Source organism: Pezoporus occidentalis, unplaced genomic scaffold (assembly GCF_034315485.1).
Source record: "Pezoporus occidentalis ecotype Australia unplaced genomic scaffold, CSIRO_AGI_Poc_V1 ctg62, whole genome shotgun sequence".
NCBI lineage: Eukaryota > Metazoa > Chordata > Aves > Psittaciformes > Psittacidae > Pezoporus > Pezoporus occidentalis.
In genome coordinates, this window is record NW_026915966.1 from 3,299,927 (window position 1) to 3,324,413 (window position 24,487).

The window sequence follows — 24,487 nt, forward strand, 5'->3', positions numbered from 1 at the left end:
GCTCTGAGGTGTTCAGAGCTGGGCTTTGAAGGTGTTTGTCAGTCCCGCTCTCGCATCTCCTGTTCCCCTAAGGCAATGGAAGGAGATGTGTGTTTGCTCCCTGGGGATGGAGAGGCAGGACTTGGGACAGGGGCGTTTCTTTTCCCCTCATTTCAGTGAAATTCCCTTTTTGGAAGCAGAGGGGCTGCAGGTGCTGTGGTCATAGGGCCATGGCAGGAGGCAGGCATGGAGGAAAACACCCTGGGTGCCTGTGTGGCTGCTCCTGAAGCCCAGAGACCCCTCAGGAAGCTGTCTGTGCTCCCCCTCCTGCTTCTGCCTCCCGTCCCTATCGTTACCCCTTTCCTCCTTCAAAGCACAGAGACCCAGGAGCCCTCGCACCTCGAATGGTGCAGACAGGAGTGCAGGATGGGGCAGTCGCCGTCCTCCTCCCCTGCCTGCCCCAGCCCTGGCTGCTGCTCCCCAGCATCCCCGCGGCCCTGCTGCCAGCCGCAGTGTGAAGGCAGGTCCTTCCTGGGGCCACTGACCCCCCTGGGCTGGGTTGGACCTGGACTGTCTCTCCCTGATGTGTGTTGCTCTGGTGCTGGTGGGTCTCAACACTGTCAAATGGGGGAAGGTGGGAAACCCCCAGCTGGGGTGTCCTGGGATGAGTATTCAAGGGCTGGGAGCAAGGCTCCCTCTGTCCACAGCTGCTCCCGGGGTGAGCCTGGGAGCAATGTGGCACCTCCATCCCTCCCTGCATCCTTCCCTGCATCCTTCCCCCCTCCACGGGCCAGTTTTCACCCCCACCCCTCCCGTTGCTGCTCCAGCCAAAGACGAACACTTCACCTCATTTGTCTCTTTTTGATACTTTTTTAAAAGCTGTGGGTTTTTTTTCCCCTTCCTTAATAAATTTCTACCTGTATTTAATGAGACACAAAGGCCTCTTCTCCCTCCTCGGGCACGGGGATGCAGCACTTTCGGGTGTTGCAGTGGTTTTGGTGGTGGTTGGTGTGTCAGGGAGGGAGGATGAGCTTGGGGTTGTTGCCCTGGGGTGCAGGGCTGGGCTCTCCCCATCTCCTCTCAGGGGACAGGATTTTGAGGGTCTCAGGAAGGGGAAGCCAAATACCTGCAGTAAAAAGATCCATGGATCCCCTTCACCTTGCCCAAGGACAGAGCTCCCTCTCTGCGTCCCCTTCATTGAATGACCCAGGGCTGGATTTGCCCCATCTCCCTCAAAGCCAAGATGCCCCAAGGGCTGTTGGCTGTGGCTGTTGTGGTGAGGTGAGTGTCAGAGCAGGACACAAACACACACCGGCTGCGTAGAAAACCATCACCATGCCTTTATTTGCTGCTTGCCAACAGCTTGAGGTGTTTGCAGAAGGCTTGTCCTGGGGCAAGACGTGGGTTTGGGGGGCACTGGTTCGGTGTGGCCCCCAAGGGAGGCTCCACAATGTGGGGCTGGGGATGCGCTCCAAGGGCTCTGAATGGATGTTTGCAGGCAGGGGAGCATCTGCCAGGAGCCCTGCTTGGTCTGAGGGCTGCTCAGGGTGGGTTTGGCCATGGGGGGGTGCTGGGGAGGGTGCAGGGCTGGGGCATGTGTATGCGTGGGCTTTACTGGGTGTCTGCAAACCGTGGCTCTGAGCACCCTTGTATCAGCAAAGACCCCCAACCTTTCCATGCCCGGGGGGGGGGGGCTTGACCCCGGCTTGTCCGCACAGCCACGGCTGCAGCAGAGCCCATGGGGTCAGCGCTGGGATGGGACCAGGCCGTCCGTGGCTGGAAGGCAGAGGGGCGGATGCGGAGCTGCGGTGGGGATGCAGAGCGGCCGCTGCCTCCTCCTGTCCCCATCGGCGGCGCTGGGCCGCGGGGCTCAGCAGCCGCTGTTCCTGCGCAGGAAGGCATGTCCCCGCACGGCGTGCTCCATCTCCACGAAGGCCAAGTCCCCGACCGTGACCGCGCAGGGCCCCAGCGCCCGGAACCCGCACTTCTGGTAGAAGGGCACGAGGAAGCGCTGGCACATGAGCAGGGCGCGGCGGGCGGCGGGCAGGCCCCGCAGGTGCTGCAGGTACCGCCACATGAGGATGGAGCCCTTGCCCTGCTGCCGGCAGCCCCGGTGCACGGCCAGCACGTGGATGTGCACGGCCGAGCCCTGCGGCCGGTGCAGGGTCAGCGCTGCCTGCAGGGGGAGCGCGGGGTCAGGGCCCGTCCTGCTCGGGTCCTGGCTCCCAGCCCCGCGGGATCGGAGAACGGGGTTGGAAAAGCCCTTTAAGCTCGTCCGGTCCAACCCAGCCCTGCCAAGGCCACCCCTAACCCATGGCACTGAGGCCTCGTCTCCACGGGGTGTGAACACCTGCAGGGATGGTGACTGCAGCCCTGCCCTGTTCCAATGCCTGAGCACCCTCTGGGGCAGGAATTGTTCCTCAGCTCCATCCAAACCTGCCCTGGTGCAGCTTGAGGCCGTTTCCTCTTGTCCCATCCCTTGTTCCTTGGGAGCAGAGCCCAGCCCCTCCTGGCTCCATCCTCCTGTCAGGCACTTGTAGGGAGCCATCAGGTTCCCCCTGAGCCTTCTCTTCTCCAGACTGAACCCCAGATTCAAGGTCCACACCCCCCCATAAGGACAAGGGTCCGCAGTGCAATCCCCCTTCAGCTCCCCCATCATCCTTGGAGGCTTTTTAATCCTGAAATGAATGCTGAGGGGAATTAATTGGCGTATTTTTAACAGCATCAGTAAAAGTAATTACTGAGGAAGTTAATTTCCCCCAGCACAGCCTTGGGAGAACACTTCCTGGGTAGCCCCAGGGAGCTTCTGGTCCCCAGTGCACTAGCCGGGGTAACAGGGTCTGGTTCTTACCTGGCTGAGCCTCTCCTGGTCCCAGAGGGAGCCGATGATGAAGGCCACGAGCCGCCCCTCCTCAAACCAGCCAAGGGACAGCTCCGGGCACAGGTTCAGGAAGTGCCGGATCTCATCCAGGTGGAGGGGACAGTCCCCGGAGACGGAGATGAAGGCTGGAGGGGGATAGCAGTGAGTGGAGAGAGGGACCAGGAGCACCCAGACCCTTTGGGACACCCCCCAGCACCGATGTGGGTGATGAAAGCGGGATGTGATGGGGAGAGATCCTGCGTCCTGCTTCCTACTTGGTCTAAAGGAGCTCTGAGGGGCCCGGGTGGCTCCAGGGAGCGGCTCTGCTCATCCAAAAGCAGCTCCCCCTGGCCCAGGAGCTGGCTTCAGGCTCCTGCTGCTGATTCCAAGGCTACTGCAGTGGGTGCTGAGATGAAACCTCCCTCCCCGCATCTCCCTTAGGGGAGGACGGAGAAATGGGCCGGGTGAGTCTGGGAGAGGGGAGCTGGGGGTGCCTGGGGTGGAAGGGAGGGGGAAGGTTGCTGGGGTGCATCTCCCAGTGGGACTGGAGGCAGAGCGTGGTGTCCTTCCTCCCACTTCCCCCCCTCTCCTGCTGCCCACTGGCTCCCAGGGCTGTTCTGGGACGTCTGGTCCAGGATCACCCCAGGCTGCTCAGCCCAGGGCATCACCTCCCATCATCCCCACACCACAGGGGGTGGCTGAGCTGAGGGCCGTGGTTCTGCACCTCATTAACCACAGCTCCTCCACACCTCATTAGGGAGCCCAGGGTGGCCTGGCCACAAGCCACAGCCCTGAGTCCCTCCTTATCACCCACGAGGGCACACAGGGAGGGTTTTGCCACCAGGACGTGGCCTCAACGAGCACAGGGGGAAGGGAAGGGAAGGGAAGGGAAGGGAAGGGAAGGGAAGGGAAGGGAAGGGAAGGGAAGGGAAGGGAAGGGAAGGGAAGGGAAGGGAAGGGAAGGGAAGGGAAGGGAAGGGAAGGGAAGGGAAGGGAAGGGAAGGGAAGGGAAGGGAAGGGAAGGGAAGGACCCCCCCGGCAGCCCCTCACCTTCCCTCTCGATCTCGAACACGCTGACGGCATCCTCGGGGCTGAGGCAGCGGAACTCGCTGGCAGGCAGCGTGTGACGGCGCTGGCGGCCGGGAGGGCTGCGGGGGGACCTCATATGGACGGGCTTCAGGAAAGGCACTGCGCTGAGCACCGACATCCTGCTTCTGCTCCTGCTCCCGCTCCCGCTCCCGCTCCCGCTTCCGCTCCTGCTCCTGCTCCTGCTCCTGCTCCTGCTTCTGCTCCTGCTCCCGGTCCTGCTCCTGGTCTCGGTCCTGCTCCTGCTCCTGCTCTCGGTCCTGCTCCTGCTCTCGGTCCTGCTCCTGCTCTCGCTCTCGGTCCTGCTCCTGCTCCTTCTCCTGCTTCTGCTCCTGCTCCTGCTCCTGGTCTCGGTCCTGCTCCTGCTCCTGCTCCTGCTTCTGCTCCTGCTCCTGCTCCTGGTCTCGGTCCTGCTCCTGCTCCTGCTCCTGCTTCTGCTCCTGCTCTCGGTCCTGCTCCTGTGTCTGCTCCTGCTTCTGCTCCTGCTCTCGGTCCTGCTCCTTCTCCTGCTTCTGCTCCTGCTCCTGGTCTCGGTCCTGCTCCTGCTCCTTCTCCTGCTCCTGTTCCTGGTCTCGGTCCTGCTCCTGCTTCTGCTCCTGGTCTCGGTCCTGCTCCTGCTCCTTCTCCTGCTTCTGCTCCTGCTCCTTCTCCTGCTTCTGCTCCTGGTCTCGGTCCTGCTCCTGCTTCTGCTCCTGGTCTCGGTCCTGCTCCTGCTCCTGCTTCTGCTCCTGCTCCTCCTCCTGTTCCCTCCTGGTTTCCCACTGCTCCACTGCTCGTGCAGCCTTGAGCAAATGGACTCCTTGCTTCACTTCTCGGCTCTCTGCAGAAGCAGCTCCACTGGTCCTGATGGCAGCACCCTTGGTTTCAGCCAAACTTCTCCAGTGCTCTTGGCTGCTGGAAATACCTGTTGATCACACACAGGGACAGGCTGCTTGGCACCCTTCTCCTATACATGTGAGAAGATATATGTGTATAGAATCTTAGATACATATAGGATGCTGGAGATGAACTCTTCATCAGTGACTGTAGCGACAGGACAAGGGGTGATGGGTTCAAACAAACAGGGGAACCTCAGGTTAGATCTTAGGCAGAAACTCTTCCCTGTGAGGCGCTGGCACAGGGTGCCCAGAGAAGCTGTGGCTGCCCCATCCCTGGCAGTGTTCAAGGCCAGGTTGGACACAGGGGCTTGGAGCAAGCTGCTCTAGTGGAAGGGGTCCCTGCCTGTGGCAGGGGTTGGAGCTGGCGGAGCTTTAAGGTCCCTTCCAATCCAAACCATTCCCTGGTTCTATGCCACATGCAAGCACACCCACCCACAGTGCCCCCATTTGCATCACTGAGCTGGGGCCAGTGCCTGGGGGGACCAGGAGGTGACAAACCCAGGGACCAGGGTGACAAAAGCCTGGTGACCAGTTAGGAGGTCTGGGCTGTGGGACAGAGCAGGGGCAGGGCTGGGGGTGATAGCTGGAGCAGGAGGAGCAGGCGTGGGGCTGAGCATCCTGCCCAACACCTCCCAGCCCATGGCAAAGCCAGGCAGGGGGAGAGGCAGCAGAGCCCTGGGACAGGCAGGGTGGGCTGCGGCTGCAGGATGCCAAGAGGATGCAAAGTGAGCATTTCGGGGGAAAGCTCCTCGAGATGCTCTTGCTTTCACGGTGCAGCACGGCTGTGTGTGAGCAAGAGGTCAGTGCTGGGCCACCATGCGTGCACTGAGCTGTCCCAGCATGGACACGCACCAGGCACCCAGAGACAGCCCCAGCTGCCAGGATTTACTCCCTTTTCCAGCTCACTCAGCAGGTAAGTGACAGCTCAGCACCTGTTGGGCTCTTGGGTCACATCCGTGCTCACAGATAGAGCTGGGATGGGTTCATGGCAGGATGAGGGGGTGCCTGCAGCTGCAAGGACTGGTGTCCTCCTTGGGTGAGATGCCCCAGGCTCTGCCACTGCCCAGGGAGCTTTGGGCAGCGTGATCCCACCAGACACAGCCCATCCCAGGACACGCTGCCTGTGATGCAGAACCCCATTATCCCTCAGTTCCCCGGGAGGGTCAGCAGTGCCTGAGCTCATCCATCAGCAAGATCCTGCACAGCCTGGCCCAATCCCTCAACCTGGCTCAAAGCCTGGAGCTTCAATCTGCCTCTGCTTTCATGGGTGAACAATCCAAGTTAATAAATCCAAAGGGAACCATAAACTGAGCTGATAACTTTACTAAACACATGCATTCCATAGGCAGAAACAGTGGGAATTGCTCCTGTAGCCAGCTATCCCTGCCCAGCCCTGTATTCCAGCCTCCTGCAGCAAAGCCACTGTGAAGCCAGGTCGCTTTTGATGATTGTCTGAGAGGTGCCAGCTTTCCCTGCTAATTATAGGCTTGCCTCCAGCTAATAGGATTTATGGAAGCAAAAGCATTACCAGCACACACATTGCACAGGGCACAACAAGCTGGGAATTTTCCACCCTGAAATGCCCAGGGCTGGGTGCTTGGAATGCCTGGTTTATCCAGCCCAAGGTGAAAGGGGGGTGCTGTGATGGATTTTCAATGGATTGCTGGGTTAGCAGCGGATGTGTTGCTAAGGGATCGTAATTCCATCAGGGAGAATGGGTTTATTTGGTGGGGGAATCACTGAGCAACCCCAACTCTTGTTCTGGTCACCAAGGACTGAAATGATGCTGGGAGTGTGTGGTTCATGCTCTGGGAAGCATGTAGGAAGGAGGTAAAGAGGTGGCTGAGGTGGAGGGGACAGCAGGGTGCTGGAGGTGCAGTGTTTGTAGAGCTTATATCAACTGTTCTGGAACTCCTCATCCTGATAATTGAATTAGGGGCTCATCCACTTGGATAAATCCTAGAGGAGGCAGGAGGGCAGGCTCTGGCACCTAGAAAATGCAGTGCTGGTTCAGTCCTGGGTGGTGCTGAGTGCCTGAGGATGGCAGGGCAGAGCCAGCTCAGTACGGGCTCAGGCAGGACACATGTTCCAGCTGCTGTGGGAATTCTGGAGCAGGAGTTTAGGTTGGAAGGGATCATTAAAAGTCACCTGGTCCTACCCCCCCCATCACGAGCAGGGACACCTTCCACTAGACCAGGTTCCTCAGGGATGTCTGCTCACTGATAGCCACTGTTGAACAGTTCAATATCCAAGAGCAAGTCTTCATCGCAGGTCACATAAAGCCTGGAAGGAACTGAATAGTGGAAAGTCTCTACCAGGACATCCAGAGCTGGGGATTCAAGACCTCTTATGCAAGTGGCTGCTCTGCTCCCATTAGATAGGGCTCAGATCCCTCCAGCTGCTTCTAGAAACTTCCTGAGACACCAAACAACAACAGCCCGGAGCCGAAACCAGTGATGGGGAAAGGCTGCTCCTCGGCTTCTTTTTCCTGTATTTCCCCCCCCCTCTCTGGCACTCTATTCCTGGCAGCCCCGGTTACACCGCTGCAGGGCTGACCTATTTGGGTTTGTGTTCTGGAAATGAGCTCCTTGCTTTGCTTCTCAGCTCTCCGCAGGTGCAAAGTTCTGGGGTGGGCTGGGGGCACAGACAGAGCACAGAGGAACCATCCATCATCCCAGCCCATCCCTGGAGCTGACCCAAGCCCTGCCATGGGGGTACCAGCACTGCAGTTACACCCGGGGAGCATCCGACCTGCAGAGGTGAAGGAACCTCACCCCAGCTCAGAGAGTGAGTGAGAACCAGAGTGAGGAGGAGCATCCTCAATCCCTTGCTCGAGACATTTGTCTTCCAATGCTCCAGCATAGGCTCCTGTATCTTGTTCAAGTCACACCCCAGGCTGCATTTTGTGCTGTAACTCCTTCCAGCCCTGCCTGAGATGAGCCCCATACATCCCTGTGTACACAGCAGATACCAAAAGCTCTCTCTGTAAATTCCCCCCCCCCCCCCCAATACGCTCAAGTTTGTCACTAGAGATCAAAGTGCGTGGTCCAGAGAGGACCCCACATGTAAATTAAGAGGCAGGTCTGCACTATCCCCCTAACAGCATCTTGCTGTTATTATGTGATGCATCCGCCTGGCTTGGAAGCTTGGCTGTTTAAACGAGTTGGTATCAAGGAGTTATTCACCCAGTTCTGAAGCTGAATATTCTTTGCAAAAGAGCTTGAGATCTTCCAACACCCTGAACAGGGAGGGTTTTGGTGAGAAGGGTCCTTACACCCAGGTTTTGATAGTGTTGGAGGTGCAGGGATGGGACACGGGCTGCGGTGATGGTCACGCTCTTACCTCCACCAAAGCCACTTTTCAGGTAAGCTAAGCTCCCTGCACCAACCTCCCTCCCCTCTGGAGCAATTCCCCCCCTGCCTGGGAGCCTGGGGCTGGCAGGTCACTGGGCTGACTGCACCACCGGTGTCCCCAAGGCTGGTGCGGCACCGGGATGCGGGGTTCTTACCGGATGGGGCCCCCGTGCCGTTCCTCTGCCCACCTGGCTCCAGTGGTGCTGTCCCACAGCAGAGGAGGAGCTGGGGTTCTGCCTCCCCTCCTCTGCCCGCTGCACCCTCCACTGCCCCAGCTTATATATTTGTTATTTATGGAGCACGTGATGCCATCCTCTAAGGAGTTTATGGCTCCAATGACAGACAGGGTGAGGTGAGAGGCTTTAACGTGACAGGCCAGCAAAAGGATCCCGTCGGGTTTCTATTCCCCCCCCTCCCCATGACTGCCCACAGGGGGATAAAGCATTTAGCTGATTGCTCTGCCCTGAGTCCCTGCTGCAGGGAGAGCGCAGGACTTAGTTAGGACAGGAAAGCAACGTGTGCCTGATCCAGAGCTTCCTGATGGCATCGGGAGATGCTGACGACAGCCCTGCCAAGACTGGATGAGCTTCCTTAGGATGCCCGTCACCCCAGGGAAGGTCACGTTCATGCCTGCTCATCACGCCAGGCAGAAGCATTGCTTGGGTTTGAGCAGCTGGGGAGGGAAATCAGCTGGTTCTTTGGGGGATGAGAGGCCAGACCTGAGCTTTCTGCCCCAAGGAGCTTACTCCAAAGACCAAGCACCTCCCTTGCACAGCCTCCTATTGCATAAGAGACTGGATAGGCAAAGGCAGCAACATTTGTCCTTGTCAGGATGTGTGTAATAAAAGGGGGATTATCCCAGGCATGAGCATGGTGTTGGAATCATCATTATCATCATGAACCAGATGCAGCCCTGAAAGGAGCCTGGAGCAGGAGGCAGAGCTGGCTTTGTTCCACCAGAGACATGTCCAGGGGAGCTCAGGTCCTGCTTCCATTTCCAGCCATGGGTACGGTGACCCCTTAAGGGAGAGATTCCCTTATCTCCCTCTTTTAAGCTGCTTCTCATGGAATTGAAACAGAAATACAACCCAGCAGCTTTCTGCTCCTCAGAATTGCCATTCCAGAGCCACTCCCCACCATTTAGACTGAGCCCAGCAGAGCAGAGGCTGGTCCATGGCTGGAATAGTCAAGCAGGGATGCTGCATTAGGTGTTTTTAACCGGGTCCATCTCTCCCTGCTCCTACACAGCTGCAGAGGGTCAAATACACCATTAAATGAGAGCCACAGCAGTGTGCTGGGATTGACACATTTAGCATCTTCAGAGAGCCTTGAGCTGTCGCTGCAGCCAGGCTGGTCCCTCTGCTGGGGTCCTGCTCTGGAAGGTGGCACTTGTCTCTGGGGGGGATGTGCAGAGAGGGGTGGCACATGGAGTGCAGATCGACCACACATCCCCTGCTCTGCCAGGACTTGGGGCTCAAGCGACACGCACGCAGCCCAGGGTCTGCCATCACAGGGGACAACGGTGGCACCAGGGTCCTCCCCTGAGTGCCATCATCGGGGAGGTTTCTCTGCCAAACTCATATATTTACTCCTGTAATTTCCAAGCTGGATGCTTTGCTTACATCCCTGTTTCACACCTTCCCCTGGCTTAGCCATAGGGACCCAAGAGGGTGACGCTTTTCTCCTAGCAGTGGCATAAGAGGGGTGGCAGTGGGACATCACTGCAAGGTCAGCCACTGGTTCTGATTCCATTCTCTGCTGCCTCCTGCCTTTTCATCAGCTGCCATGGAGCAGCAGCATGGAGTGCTCGTTGTTGCTGTACCTTCACAGCAGGATGTGGCTCTTTGGGCATACTCAGCATCTTCAGCACTTGCCAGGGTGGCTCCTTTGCTTTATCCCTCAGTGCTCCCGTGCTGAGCTGCCAAGTGCAGGTCGAACTCACCAGCAGGTCCAGGTCTCTGTGCTGGAGAGGGACATTCGGTGCAGGTTAAGAGCCTGGGAGCTGGGGCTGTGCTGGAACAGAGGTTCAGGACTCCCATGGATGGTGGCCAGAGGCCCCAGGCTCTAACCAGACCCTAGAGGGGCTGGTTCTGCTCTGTGCTCTGAAATGTTAATATACATATATAATAGAGATATAAACCATGCAAATATACATGTATGTGGCTTTCCTCTGCCATATTCCTTTTGACCCATCAGTGCAGCTGATGCCCTTCTGCGAGGCTGCAGGGCTGGTACCCTCAGCAGCACCCACAGGGAGCTGGGGAAGGGACGAAGGGATGAAGGGATGAAGGGATGCTACTTCACAGCTTGTTTGGGATCGCAGCACTGGTCACGCTTTGAGCGCTGGCTTTGTCCTGCACCACATCAACACGTGCCTTTGCAGGGCTGGTGAATCTCACTCCTCCTCTACACGGGCCTTTGAGGGAAGAGCACGAGCAGTCCGGGGGCAGTTTCACGGTGCTCTCCTGCCTCTGAGCTCCACCAGCAGCGCCAGGCAGGGGTCCCGAGCACAGCTCCTGCTCCTCTGGCCCGGCGAACCGGTGCCGTCCTCGCCCGTCCGCAACACCCGGAGCGGCCGGGCCAGACCCTGCGCGGCGGCGGCAGGCGGCAGCCCACGAGGTGGCACCAGAGCCCCGCAGCAGCGCGGGCACCAGGACCCTCCGGGCATCGCCGAGCGTCACCAGCACCACCGGGCACCGGGACCCTCCGGGCATCACCGAGCATCACCAGCACCACCGGGCACCGGGACCCTCCGGGCATCACCGAGCATCATCAGCACCACCGGGCACCGGGACCCTCCGGGCATCACCGAGCATCACCAGCACCACCGGGCACCGGGACCCTCTGGGCATCACCGAGCATCAAAGGGCACTGGGGTCTTTCAAGCATCACGAGACATCCCAACACCTGCAGACATCATCAGCACCACCGGGGCTTCACCAGCACCCTTGGGCATCACTGGGATCCCAGTACCCCACATGCATCCCCGGGCATCACCAGCACCCTGCAGGCATCATCAGCATCACTGGGCATCCCGGTACCTTGCGGGCATCAGTGGCACCCTGCAGGCATTACCATGATCTTCTGGGTACTCGGCACCCGCTGGACATCTCTGGCCCCCTGCAGGCATCCTGGTGCCCTCTGGACATCCCAGTACCCAGTGGGCATCCCAGCACCTGCTCCTTAACTCCTGCAAGGCGTGTACAAAGATGCCCCATGAGAGGTGCACAAGCTCCCAAGGAGGAGAGAAGGAGATTGCCTTTCACCAGTGCCTTGACAGGGAGATGCTGGTGATCCAACAGCCATAAAGAGGCTGGATCTCAGGGGCAGCTTGCTTGCAGGGAGGATTTTCTTCTGCAAAGCAAAAGCCATCACTTCCCAATCAGCCTAAGAGCAGAAATGGTCCCTAAACGAGGCAGTGGGGGGCTGCTTGACATGTGTCACTTGCACACACTTCCTGTGTTCAGACCTCCTGCTGAATCAATCTCATTTGCCAGAAAAACACGGATGCAAAATGCTTCTTGGGTCTGCCATAGTGTTTTGCAGAGCAGTGCTACTTCCCTATGGAAGCACGGCAGGGCCCCAGCTGGGATCACAGTGCAAAACCACCCAGGCTCAACTCTTGCTAACAGGCAAGCGGTCCTCACTTGTCCCCATTAAAATCCTACTGCTGTGAGACTGACCTGTTGTATAATATGCTTGTTTGCATGGCTATTTATGGCTACCTGAAACCCCACCGCTGCTCTTCAGCATGTAATTGCCCTGAAGAGGGACAGTTTTCATCTACACACACAACTACGCACATTACATGTACGTCTATTTTATTAGTGGCTGTAAGACGTACATTAAGGAGATGAGAAGCATCACAGCGCTGGGTAGAGCTGTGCTTTGGAGCCTTGAGAAGAACATGGCACCAGTGCCAAAGGGCACCTCCCAGAGGCCTGATCCTGTTCACACAAAGGCACAATTCACCGTGACTGCACCGGGAGAGAGGCTGGTCCCTGGTCCCTAGCTCCAACAGGAGCTGAATGCCCTGGGGAGCTGTGCTGCAAGCTCCACTCCAGTGATGCTCAGAGGGTGAAATCCTTGTGCTGGAGGCACTCGTGTGCTGAGCAAGTGCTGAGCTCATCCCATCTATTCTCCACTTTACAGAGGTCATGGCTTGTGGACACAGCTCTGTGCTCCAAGAAGCACATCCCCGTAAACAGCCCCATAACCACATGGCACTGAATGGATATTTAAACTGCCTTTTCCCAAGGGTAGGCCGCTATTTTCCCACCCAGTGGTCCCTTTTAGCTCTGTTCCCTTCCTTATCCCTGGGGGTGATGCCAAGGAATGCTCAACCACATCAACACCCCAGCCCTCTGATTAAAGTGATGCTCTAGTGAGCAGTTAAATGCTGGTGTCAAGGTCAGGCTGGCCCAGGGGAAGGTGGGTGCTGGGAGAGCTTCTCTGCCTGCAACTCCCCCATTTGGAAGCAGGATGGGAATAGTTTGTACTTCCCATCGCCTAGAGCATCCTGCTGCTCAAGATAGCCGAGAAACCATGCAGGGATGAACTGGCTCCCAGTGCATCCCTCAGCCATTCACCACTCAGATGCCCCAGCCTCATCCCAGCTGCTTCCCAGCGGTTTAGGGCCATTTACAAGGTTGGAAAATCCCAGCAGACCTGAGGAGAGGGGCTCTGCTCCCTCATGGGGTGGTGAATCTTGGGGGTGAGCATGGGAAGACCTTTCTCCCTGTTGCTTTTCCTAAAAGGAGAAAACTTGGAAGGAGAACTGATCCAGCTGAGGCAGAGCATCCTCGCATTTCAGGGAGGGAGAGGGCAAGAGGGAAAGAACTGCTATGCAGCTCCTGTTTCCTGCAGCAAAACTGAGGATTCCGGCATCTTCCTGATATTCCAGCCAAGGAATCCCCACCAGCACAGGTGGGGAGACCTAAGGAGCAAAGAGGCAGGATCTGTGGGTGAAGTCCAGGCAGTGATGGCTGATTCGGCTTCCATCAGCCCTTCACCAGCCAGAGCAGTGGAACCAGCTCGAGAAACCATTTCCATTTCAAAATTCTCTGGAGACAGAGGAGGAAAAAAATCCCTTGGAGTCAATGAAGTCAAATGAAGTCAGTGACTGGGGACACAGGGATGGTGCAGTGCAGCCCCCAATGACCAGAGACACAGGGATGGTGCGGTGCAATCCCCAATGACCAGGGACACAGGGATGGTGTGGTGCTACCCCCAGTGACCGGAGACACAGGGATGGTGCAGTGCAATCCCCAATGACCGGAGGCACTGGGTGCAATCCCCAATGACCGGAGACACAGGGATGGTGCGGTGCAATCCCCAATGACCAGGGACACAGGGATGGTGCGGTGCAATCCCCAATGACCAGGGACACAGGGCTGGTGCGGTGCAATCCCCAATGACCAGGGACACAGGGATGGTGCGGTGCAATCCCCAATGACCGGAGACACAGGGATGGTGCGGTGCTACCCCCAGTGACTGGGGACATGGGGATGCTGCAGTGCAGCCCCCCGGTGACCGAGCACATGGTGCAGCCCAGCCTCCCCCGCTAACAGGGGACATGGTGCAGCCCAAGCCCGTGTTCGCCCCCGCCCCCTCCAGCGCGGTGGGCGGGCCTGGCTGTGGGCGTGGCCTCGCTTGGCCCCGCCTCCCTCCCCGTTACTTGCGCGCGGCCCGCGCCACCCCGCCCCTCCGCTCCCCTCCCCCGCGCGCTCTGCCGTGACTCCCGGCGCCATGGCGGACCTGCCCGCTGAGGCGGCCCCGGCCCCGGCCCCCGCCCTGCCGCTGCCGGCCCCGCCGGGCGGCTCGCAGCGCCTCCTCTTCTCGCACGACCTGGTGTCGGGCCGCTACCGCGGCTCCGTGCGCTTCGGCCTGGTGCGCCTCATCCACGGCGAGGACTCGGAGGAGGACTCGGATGAGGGCGGCCGAGGCACCGGCGGCGGCGCCGCCAGCTCGGGAGGCTCCGAGTCCGGGGGGCCCGGCACCGGCGGCGCGGAGGAGGGCCGCGCCAGCCCGCTGCGGCGGGGCTACGTGCGGGTGCAGTGGTACCCGGAGGGCATCAAGCAGCACGTCAAGGAGACCAAGGTAAGCGGGGCGGCCGCGGGCTCCGCCGGCTCCCGCCGACGAGGGGGCTGGCGCGGCCTCTGCGCCCGCGTGTGGCCCGCACTGGGGGGGCCTGGCTCCGCCTTGGAGGCCTCCCGGGGCAGGGGCCTGCGCGGGCTGCCGGTGGCTCCTCTCCCCTCCCCTGCTCTTCGGTCCGCGGGCTGCGGTGTCCGCTGCTCCGGAGCCCCCCGCCGGAGGGGGTTTGCGGCTTTCCTTGCTTTACCCTATCCCTGCCCGCTGTGGAGCCGCGGCCTGCGCAAGGAAGGTGGACGGGGTCCTCCAGAGTTTGAAATCCCGATCCCTTTCCCTTCCTTCATTGCGCTCCTTCTGGGAGGCCGGCGTGGGTGCTGCTGCTGGCCTTTGCTGGTGGCAGAGCACGGCTGAGGTGCTGGGGTTTGATCATAGAAGTGTATCCTAGAGTGGTTTAGGTTGGAAGGGACCTTAAAGCTCATCCAGTTCGGTCCGCAGGCAGGGACACCTCCTGCTGTTTAATGGCATAGAGAGAGGCCTGCCTGTGAAGGTGGTTTGTGTGAGCTTCCAGATCCCTCATGCTGGGAACGTGGGCCGGTATCTCTGCCTTCATGGACAGTGTCGTCATTGCCTGTTTTCAGGGAGTCAGCAGCTGAATAGGGAAACCTCGACGTGGGGTTTTCCCCATTCACATTTCAGCGGGGAGCAATTGTGGTCTGGATCTGCCCTTGTTGACGTGAGCAGGTCCCCCCCGCCGCTGAGCCATGCGTAAATCTGTGACCTCTTGATTCCATGTGAAGAGCCACAAGGTGTAGGTAGGTGTGTGTCAGAACATTCCCACTTCCCAAAGTTCGCTTGGCATACACTGACTGACAGTACAGAGACAAAAGCGAGCGAGGGGGCACTGTAATATAACACAAAGGGGCCTGCGAGGAATGGGCGTTGCACTGAACAAACCAGGCCTGCACTGGCCTTGCAGTGGGTCCTGGCCCTCGTCTGGGGTGGCAGGCGAGCTGGGAGGCTTCTGGTATGGTGTGTGCTTTGGTGGTGCAGAAATGGCCTTGTGCGCTGAAGGAGAGAGGGAAGACGGAGAGGAAGAAAGGTGTGTTGCAGTCCTACAGGCATCGGTGGGATTGCAACTGCTAACGGAATGAGCTAAATTTAGGTGGTAGTGTCATTGCACACGTGACCGGTTGGAGATAAGGAAAATGAAAACAGGTATTCAGAAAAGATACTGCCACGTGATGGGTTTCTACCTTGGGAAAATAAAAGCCTTCTTTCTCTAAAGAACCACAAATCAGTCACTGCAGCTTTCCAGTGAAATCTTTATGTGCTGTTGCAGCAAGGATTTGTCCCAGGGTGAGTGTGGTTTAAGCACCTAAACAAAGCCACCTCGGTTTGGGTGAGTAAACACAGACTTAGGAGTTGCTGCTGGGTTCCCAAATCCCAGAGTGCTAGCTCTGACTTCAGTCGCTTGGTAACTGAACCCTTTGCAGTGTTAGGAAAAGCTAGACTGGGGACAGTTACGGGAATAAACTGTCTTTCCTCTTCATGGTGGTTCTCCTCTGGTGTAGGCATCTCTACCACTTTAACCTGCAGAGAAGTCTCCTGAGTGCTTGAGGGATTGAGGAGTACTTGTATTGATTTTTCCATCTGGGAAGCTGCCCGGTAACAAAATCAAGAGGCATTGTGTGCCATCTGCACTGCAGCTCGGGGTTGCTAAAAACAAACCTGATGCCATTGGGAACATGTTATGGGACTTACCATTTTGTGGTTATAATCAGGGTTTTTGGCTGTCTGCTGGACCAGCCCTCTTTGGGTTACACTGATGTGTGAGAACCAGCCAGGTAAGCCTGATGTGCTGCTTGTTGTCTGTGCTGGAGGGGGTACAAACTGTGGGAACTACATGGGTGCCCTGAGCCTAAAGTTTGTTGCCTTTTGGGTGCTGTTGGCCGTTGTTACCTGCAGGTGCTTCTTTTAATGCCTTTGACTCTTAGCATCGTTGGCTGTGAGGCCCTTGTTTGACATCCTCAGTGTTGACTTGTGCTGGTCACAGCTAAACCATAGATTTGAGAGGGTGCTTGTGTCACCCGTGTATTTCCCTGAGCTCTTAATTCTGAAATGGGCAGAGGGTAAAGGTGCTCGTGATGCCAGGGCTTCAACTAGCCCCATCTTGTGCCTGGTTTGTGTGTTAGATTTGTTCCTGTCTCTCCCCTGTTTGTCAAGCACTTGAAGATCTATAAACCCTGGTGTATGGATTAGATAGAGTTGAGTGTTGTTATTTGAGGGTAGTGAAACACCTTTAGCTTCCAGTGCAAAGGTTAAAAGCAGCTTTCTGAACCCAGTTGCAACCCTGAGCTTTCCTGGCTTTAAACTCTGGGCCAGTTACATGTTGTTTTTCAGCTAGGGAATAAGTCCGCCGGTCACTCTTACTGATGCTTCTAGAAGTTCAGTGCTTGCTGTTGCTCTTTCCTGTTGGAGGTGGTAGGTGCTTAAACCCCAGCACACCATAACTGATGTTAATAGGTAATAAAACTTTGTCTTGAAGAGAGCTTTCAGTCAGTACAAAAGCCCCACCAGCTCCTCCTGTAGTAAGTGGTACATCCAAGTGCACTCCTGCCTTTGATTCCTGTGTTGATAGTCATTAACACTATCATGATGATAACATGGATTTACCCTCTGGCTCCTTGTGCTCCTTACCTGCCTTCCATGAGCCCTGTTTAAGACCCTGGGAAATCATTGTTGCTGATTATTGTAAAAGCCAAGCAGGCCTGGAAGGAGCAAGCTTCCCTTTACAAGTATATTTGCCATCCCTGTCTTTTCTGACCCAGCAAACCTGAAGAGCAGTTCCTCTGAGTGGCTAAAGCCTTACCTCTTGTCTTCATGGTACTGTTTGGTGTGATTACAACACAGGCTGTGAAATGCTGCGACCTGGTGTGAGCACATAGGGCTTTCTCTAACACGATAGCAGGAGCACTTGAGCCCAGCTGAATGCTAATTCAGGATTTCTCAGCTGCAGGTTAGCTTTCCTGCTGCATGCTTGAGCTGCCTTTGGGAACCTCACAAAGATGCTGGGATGGATTGGGTGTTAGTAATGCTCATAGGGTGCTTTAAAATGCTGCTCCCCTTCCTCCTGCCTCTCACCCGAAAGCGTGCGAGCTGTCTACCGCCTTTCCTGTTCACAAAGCCTGTGCAAGGCAGCTTCTGCAGCTGGGGAAATGGAGAGTGCAGGTGTTGTCTTTCAGCACCTTATCTACAGGCCTTCAGCCAAGCTCCTGGCCTCCAAGATACCTGCTCTGTGTCCACCCTGGGGGAGGGGATGCTGGCACTGGTGTCTTGGTGTGATGCTGTGGAACACACACAGCGCTGATGGGTTTACATGTAGGGACCTTACAGGGCCCCAGGGTTGCTCTAAGTGTCAAAGTACAATTGTTTATATATATTTTTTTAGCAGCCTTTTGCTTTCAAGGTCCAGGACACAGCTTGGTTTGAGTGGCTCTGACTGTTCAGCTTTGCTTTGGAGACAGATTCAGACTATCAGGGCTCCTCAGACACAACCCAGTGGCTGATGGCTTGTTAGCTGGAAATTATCTCATGTTATCTCTGTGGATTCAACTCTGCTTTGCCCCACACAGCTCTTCTGTCCCTTTTTTTCACTGCTAGAATTTCTTGACCTCAAATACTGAGTCATGAATATAAGATTGCAGAAGTTTCTGAGGACTTTATACTCGCATCATTTCAAGGTTTTAATGAATAGTTTGTTTTTTGTCTGAATTCTGCCATGTAGTTACTGCTGTGACCTCGACTTTTCAGTTCTGATCTTCCTGTGCTTATACATAGGAGAAGGAAATAAATGTTTCACTGAAGGTCTGTGTTTTCCTTCTCCGTCCCTTTGCAGACCCTCTCAGCCCTCATTGCTGGGATCCCAACCCACACTCTTCAGATGTTAATCCTACCTGGTGGCTCTGTGGGAACTGTCTGCAGTGGAGGGATGAAAACAGCCCCAAAATCTTCCATTATCCTACCTGGCAAGAGATTCTCTTTCTGGAAGTGCAGTGATGCAGCATGAGTGCTTTGCAGCAGGTCAGGAGGGAGAGCTCTGCCTTGCACAGGCAGGATCCTTTTCAGGAGCCATGAGGAGATGCTGGTCATAGCCCAGAACTCCAGTGTCATTGCAGCACCCCAATTCCATGCTCATAAACGATGAAGACTGGGGTTTACTGCGTGAGGAAGCTGTATGTAACCCTCTTCTTGCATCTGACATTTCAGTTAGTCTCCCAGGGGGGTTCTTTGAAACCACCTGATGTTTGTAGCCATCAGAGACAGGAGACAAGAAAAGGCTTACTGGAATTTTTTGCAGTTCTGTGTAAAATAGAACCACTTTAACGGGTGACCTTTCCATCCTGTGAGTGTCTGTTGCAAGGTTACCTGCCCTCGAGTTGATTCTCCCTTTTGCTCTGATTTATTTGACTTTTGCAATATATAGACTTGGGGATCGTCATTAATATTTCACTGCAAAAGCAGACTCCTGCACAATTCGTGGGCTGGAAATCTCAGGAGTACTAAATAGTGTATGAATACAGCGCTAAATACTGCATGGAGGGTTGTTTTGTGTACAGTGTGCAGAGTGACTTGATCATTCAGGAGTTGCAAGTGGCCACCTGGGCTAAGCAATGAGTTAGAACTACTCCAAACCTGGATAGGAGGGTTGTTTTTAAAAGGACAAAACCTGTCCCCAGGCAGCAGGTTTTGTGACAAGATCTCTTCCAATGTGCTTGTATAGCTCCAAAAAAAGAAACCAAAGTAATAATGCTCTTAGGACCAGTAAACAAACTAATGTGCACTAAAAGCTTTAGCAGGAATCGATCAAAGCCCGTGGCAGGCTTTGAAATACCTGGCGTGTGAGGCATTTACTGCAGCATTCCCATGCAAGCTCTTCCTTCACTTGCTGTGCTGCAGCTCTGATACAGGCTGTTGCAAAGAAGCAGTTTTACCAGGTTACTGTTTTTTGGCTGAAGGCTCTACATTGCAGTTAACTGGCAGAAGCTTGGACAGTTGCTTTTTGGGGCAAGGTCTTTCTTACAGCAGCTGCCTTCAGCTCCTCTCTTCAGAGGAAGGACGCTTTGTAACGGTTAGCATCTGTATTGGTGCTGGGAAATAACTGTGAAGCTAAAAGCCTCTTCTCACTTGACTCTTTCACCATTTAATTACTTGGGAGATTTCAGAGGCTCAGAAGGTGGTGGCACCTTCCTAAATGCTACTGAGGAAAAACCTGTCTCATTGTTTCCACTCTGCTGTTACCTCCCACCCTCTGCTGAGTTTTGGACCAAACGGGTTGTTGTAAGCGCAGGAGCTGATGCTTTAATCTGGAAACTTCAAACTTGCTTTTGAGGTTGTCAGTCCTGGGTTTCCTGGTACTGAGGGATGCGAGATGATGGCTTGGCTGTCTTCATTTTGTGTAGTGCTCAGAGCACTTGACCTGTAACTCAGTTCAGGCTCTTTGCATAGCTGGGGTGTCCCACTTCTGAGACCCTTAGACCTGTGGCAAGGTAGGGGAATGCTAACTCCATCTTCTGGAACAACAAAAACCCTCACAGGGAGACTCCATGGGAATGTTTGGGCTTTTTTTTTCCCATTTGCTGTTGGCTGTTTCATTGCTAAGGAGATCTGTGCATGTTTGTGTCTGAAACCGAGATATGCTGCTGGCTTCATTTGTCAAGTTTCAGTTTCACCTCAACATGAGGAAGAACTTCTTTATGGTGAGGGTGGCAGAGCCCTGGAACAGGCTGCCCAGGAGGGTTGTGGAGTCCTCTTCTGCAGACATTCCTGACCCGCCATGGCCATGTTCCTGTGTGGCCCTGCCTCAGCAGGGGGTTGGACTGGATGATCCCCAGAGATCCCTCTGACCCTGATGGTTCTGGGATTGTGTGGAGTTAAACTTCAGCAAAAGCCAGTTTCTGTTAATGGCAAGGTCCTGGGACTGGGTAGAGGATTTACCTTTGACAGCTGTGGATAAGGTTTCTTCCTGTCTGAATGTTAAGTGTTTCTGTGAAGGCAGCAGACTGCACGGGGGGGATAGAGCAATAATGTATGTAAAGGGTGATGAGCAACATCAAATGCTATGAAAAACATGTGGTTTTGTTAGTGGAGGTGGTGGGGATTACTGCTGACTGTAATAGCTGCTTTCAGATGTGCCTAGGTTTCAAGTTGACAGGTATTCTCTTAGTTTTAGAGCTGCTCTTGGTGTGAGCTGAATGAATTGCATGGAGGATCCTGTGCCTGCTGTGGGGAGCCCAGAGCACACGCAGCCTGACTTCATGCAGGTTGGGGTGTTGTGTTTCTTGACAGGAAGCATCTCTCATTGTGCATGTCAGGATTTTTCTTGGTTACCTTGTGCATTTGACTGGCAAAAAAGCAAGCTATGGAGTTATGTCTGCTGTGCTTTCTGCTTTGGGAAGTGCTTGGGCCAGGCACTGGAAGTGGCCCAAGTGGAAACTGAGAGCATTTACTGGGCTGAAATCTTGAGAGTGTGGTGTAGATGCACACAAACATATTGATGGTGGGTAGGGCTTGATAGCTTTATGTTGGATGTGGGCTTGTCAGGAGAGGTGAGGGGAAGTACAGATGATGTTACATTTGTCTTCTGCCTTTAATTGTGTAGGGTTTAAAGCAACTCGATGAAGAGAGATCCAATAAGCACCTGCAGATGGAATTCTTCCCTCTTATAGAATGACATGTAGATTGAGGCCAAGAGGTTGAGAGTGGTCGGATTTTAAGGCTAAGAAATCTGTACCTCTCTACACTGGACTTTGCTTTGTGAGCTGCTTTTTTAAAGGAATGACATCACCTGTATGCTTTGTTCATCCTATGTCTGTCGGGTATGTGCTGCACTAGAGAAGCTCCATGGTTGTGGAGGAGTTTGCACTGTGGTTCAGGTTATGGGGAAGACTTAAGCTAAACAGCATTGCTGCCTGTATGCTATAAGCTACTAACCTGCTGGTCTAAATGGATAGCTGAGATGTGTGGAAGTGTTGTCTAGAGCAGGCTAGTTTTGGGTTTGGAGTTGCTCCATTAGCCTCTGGTATGGGGCAGAACTGTGGGAGTATAAGCGAAATAGGAGGAAGCCAAGATACAAAATGCTTTTTCTGCACATACACCAAGATCACAGAATCCCAGACTGGTTTGGGTTGAAGGGAACTTAAAGCTCCTCCAGCTCCAACCCCTGCCACGGGCAGGGACCCCTTCCACTAGAGCAGCTTGCTCCAAGGCCCTGTGTCCAACCTGCCCTTGAACACTGCCAGGGATGGGGCAGCCCCAGCTTCTCTGGGCACCCTGTGCCAGCGCCTCAGCACCCTTGTCATGAAAGTTTCCTTCCTTCTATCCAGTCTGAATCTCCCCTCTGGCAGGTTAAAGCCATTCCCCTTGACCCAAAAGTGAGACCCATCAAACTGCATCTTAAATAATTTGCCCCATTTTTCAAGGGGGTTGACCAACCAGTTCCCTGCTGGGGATGTACACTGAATGCCATAGGTAGGCTGCTTTAATTGCAGAGCTGAATGGTTTCCTGCTGCTTTTGCCATTGTCTTTAAAATCATGACCTCTGTTTCTTCCCTCAAGAGCTGGTGCTATAACTCTTTGTGAGAGGAATGGGCAGTGTGAAAGCTGTTGATCGGAGGTGAGACCAAGGGCCTGCAGCAAGGATGGAGGGGCCAGGAGCACTTTATATCTTACCAAAGCTTTCAGACCAAGGAGAAGTTGAATTCTCAGGAGTAAATTTGAAACAAGGAAACCCTGCTCAGCTTGCATGGTATCACTTCACAGCCCCTGGTTACAGTCTCTCCAGCTTTGCCCTTTGTCCCATGAAGCAGCACTGCTTTTGTACAGTAACATTGTACCATATGGTTCTGCATTCAGCGCACATCAGACCCAGCCCAGCGGTTTGGCTTTACCACTGCCTGTAAAGCTATTAAGCTTTTCTGCTTGTGAGGGAGGGGTTTGGAGGCTCACAACCGAAGAGGCTGTTTCATCACCAGCTGGGAAGACCAGGAGCTTAAGGCTTTTAACTGTGTTTCTTTGCCCAGAGCTGGGAGTTCCTGGTGCATCATTCCAGTTGAAGTGACTGGGTGCAGTTTTCGTTTGTCAGTGGTTGGTGAGCCCTCTGCTTAGTGAAGTACACTGATACTGGGAGAGCTGGAGTTAGTTCTGTAATGACTGATATATTTTTTTACCTGCTTTTGAAAGGATCTGACTTCGGAGAATAAAAGCATTTTGCTTATGAATCATTTTGGTTGTAAGAAACAGTTCTGCTTCTCTGCTGATAAGGCTACTTAGCAAGTAAGTAGCGCCTTTCATCTTCAAAGGGATAAAAAGGCTCTGATGTGGCAGTGTCTCTTTGGCTGTAAGTGTTGGAAAGGTGACAGAAACTTCCCTCTCAGGTGACTGTGGGTAGTGCCAGGCCTTGGTGGTGCTTTCCTGGGATGTGCTCAGTGCTTTCTCTATCTGAGCCTTTCTGATCAGGGCTGGAGAGCATGAGCTGACTGCTTGGTGAAAAGCTTTTGACTTCCTCAGTGGAGTTATAGCTACAGTCTTGTCTGGGCAAGCTATTCTCACCTCAAACTATAATACATTGGTTATTTGGCATATGTATAAAGTGGGATGCTTGGAAACGGGAAGACATGCTGTATCTCTTTGTATTGAGGAGCTTGAATTTGATTTGGTTTTACTCGTATGAATAGCTATTGAGTAATCTAGCATTGTTGAAAGTTGGCTTTTAGGTATAAATCTAGTGAGCTGTGGGTCTTGAGAGGCAAGGGCAGAAATGTAGCCAGTGAAGACCTGTAGAAGGAAGCTGTTAGCTTAGTTCATAGCAGTGTTTCTAGAACTCAGTGGTGTTGCAGGCCTCTTGGCTCAAGATAACATTGATAAAGAGCTGGCCCTAGATCTCAGTCCTCAGTGAAGTAGTTGGCAGCAGCCACTATGAAACACGATTGGAACCAAGCAGTGCTCTGATCTCCAAGGAGCCCCTGTATTCCCCTTCATGCAGCTTTACTCCATGGGCACAGAGATGGCCACTTCTGCCTTACCTGCTGCTGGGGAGGGGTGGGAGGTTTCAGCCCTGGCAGCTGGTGCTGGTCTCTGCCTTGTCACCTTTGCAGTGCTGGAGGGGAGTGTGCATGGGGCACTGCTTGATGCTGTTGTTCAGAGTTGATCAGGCCTCCAGCAAGGTCCTGTTTGTCCTTTGGCTTTGCCCTTCTGTCTGCTCAGGATGACAGTTGGGTTTTCTGCTTGGAAGGTGGGTTATGTATCTAATCCAAGTGAATAATTCACATGGCTGTTGCAAGGAATATTCATGCTTTTGTTCAGTGCCCGAGTCCAAGTTCCTTGAAGCAGCTTTAGTCTAGAGGCAAAATAGCCACATCTTCTAAATTTAGAGTTACTACAGTTGTGTAACAGGCTGGAAACGGTACATATTGAGCTGCCTCCTCGTATCTGTGTCCTTAGCACGTGTGACTTCTTTCAGAAGCCTGTTCTCTGTCCTTGTGCCACAGGTTGTAAAAGCTGCTGGGGTTTCCCATGCTTAAGTACAATCTTGTCTTAGTGAATTGTCTGTGGGTTTCAGTTTAAAGCAGAAAATGGGAGCGGGGGAGAGGCAGGAATCTCCATCCTTCCTGGAAAACCTCTGCGTTTGGCTGTTTTATTTTAAAGCCTGCAGATGTGGATGAGTCATTTGTAAGAGGTGGGCTGGCCAACGTTGCATGTGGGAAGCTCTTCCTAAGGAGGTGTAGTAGTGCATGGTTTCTTTCTTGAGGTATATTTAATGCTGTTTGTGATTGAACATGGATTTATCCTGACTCTAAAGGGGAAGCATTCTAAGCTGGAAGAAAGTCCACAGCATGAAGCAAACTGCTTAATGGATGAAGCAATTTGCTTCCTAGACTACACACCTCTGTAGAGTCCTGAAATACGGAAAGAAGAGAGCACCTTGCAGAATTACACAGCAGGGAAGGTGACACTGCAGAGGAAGAGCCAGAATTCCCGGCTGCTTCCATTAGGAAGAAACTTGAGGGGTTTTAAATCCATCATCCTCGTGTGTCAGTGCTCTGAGCTCTCGCCCTGTGTGTAACAATTGGACCGTCACGTGCAGAGTGTTACTGGCTCAGTAACTGCCTTTTCACCCAAGCATCCGACCTGTGCAGCTGACTTGGCTGGTTTGCCCTTTTGCCTCTGGGGCTGGAAACTTCCTC

At 54.5% G+C, this 24,487-nt stretch overlaps 2 protein-coding genes across 2 annotated transcripts in view; one reads left to right on the forward strand and one right to left on the reverse strand.

Annotated features, from left to right (window-relative positions):
- Positions 1 to 1,849: 1,849 nt before the first annotated feature.
- Positions 1,850 to 4,082, reverse strand: AANAT (aralkylamine N-acetyltransferase). The gene is made up of 3 exons (XM_062639803.1): positions 3,890 to 4,082; positions 2,831 to 2,985; positions 1,850 to 2,155 (listed from the first exon to the last, which is right to left on the reverse strand). Exons 1-3 carry the CDS (start codon positions 4,044 to 4,046, stop codon positions 1,850 to 1,852), a joined length of 618 nt encoding a protein of 205 aa, XP_062495787.1. The 5' UTR covers positions 4,047 to 4,082.
- Positions 4,083 to 13,881: 9,799 nt separating this feature from the next.
- The window catches only part of UBE2O (ubiquitin conjugating enzyme E2 O), a 64,686-nt gene continuing 54,080 nt past the window's right edge, over positions 13,882 to 24,487 (forward strand). The window contains exon 1 of the mRNA XM_062639804.1: positions 13,882 to 14,255. Coding sequence (XP_062495788.1) covers positions 13,905 to 14,255 — 351 coding nt within the window. The 5' untranslated portion in view covers positions 13,882 to 13,904. The remainder of the gene's footprint in view (positions 14,256 to 24,487) is intronic.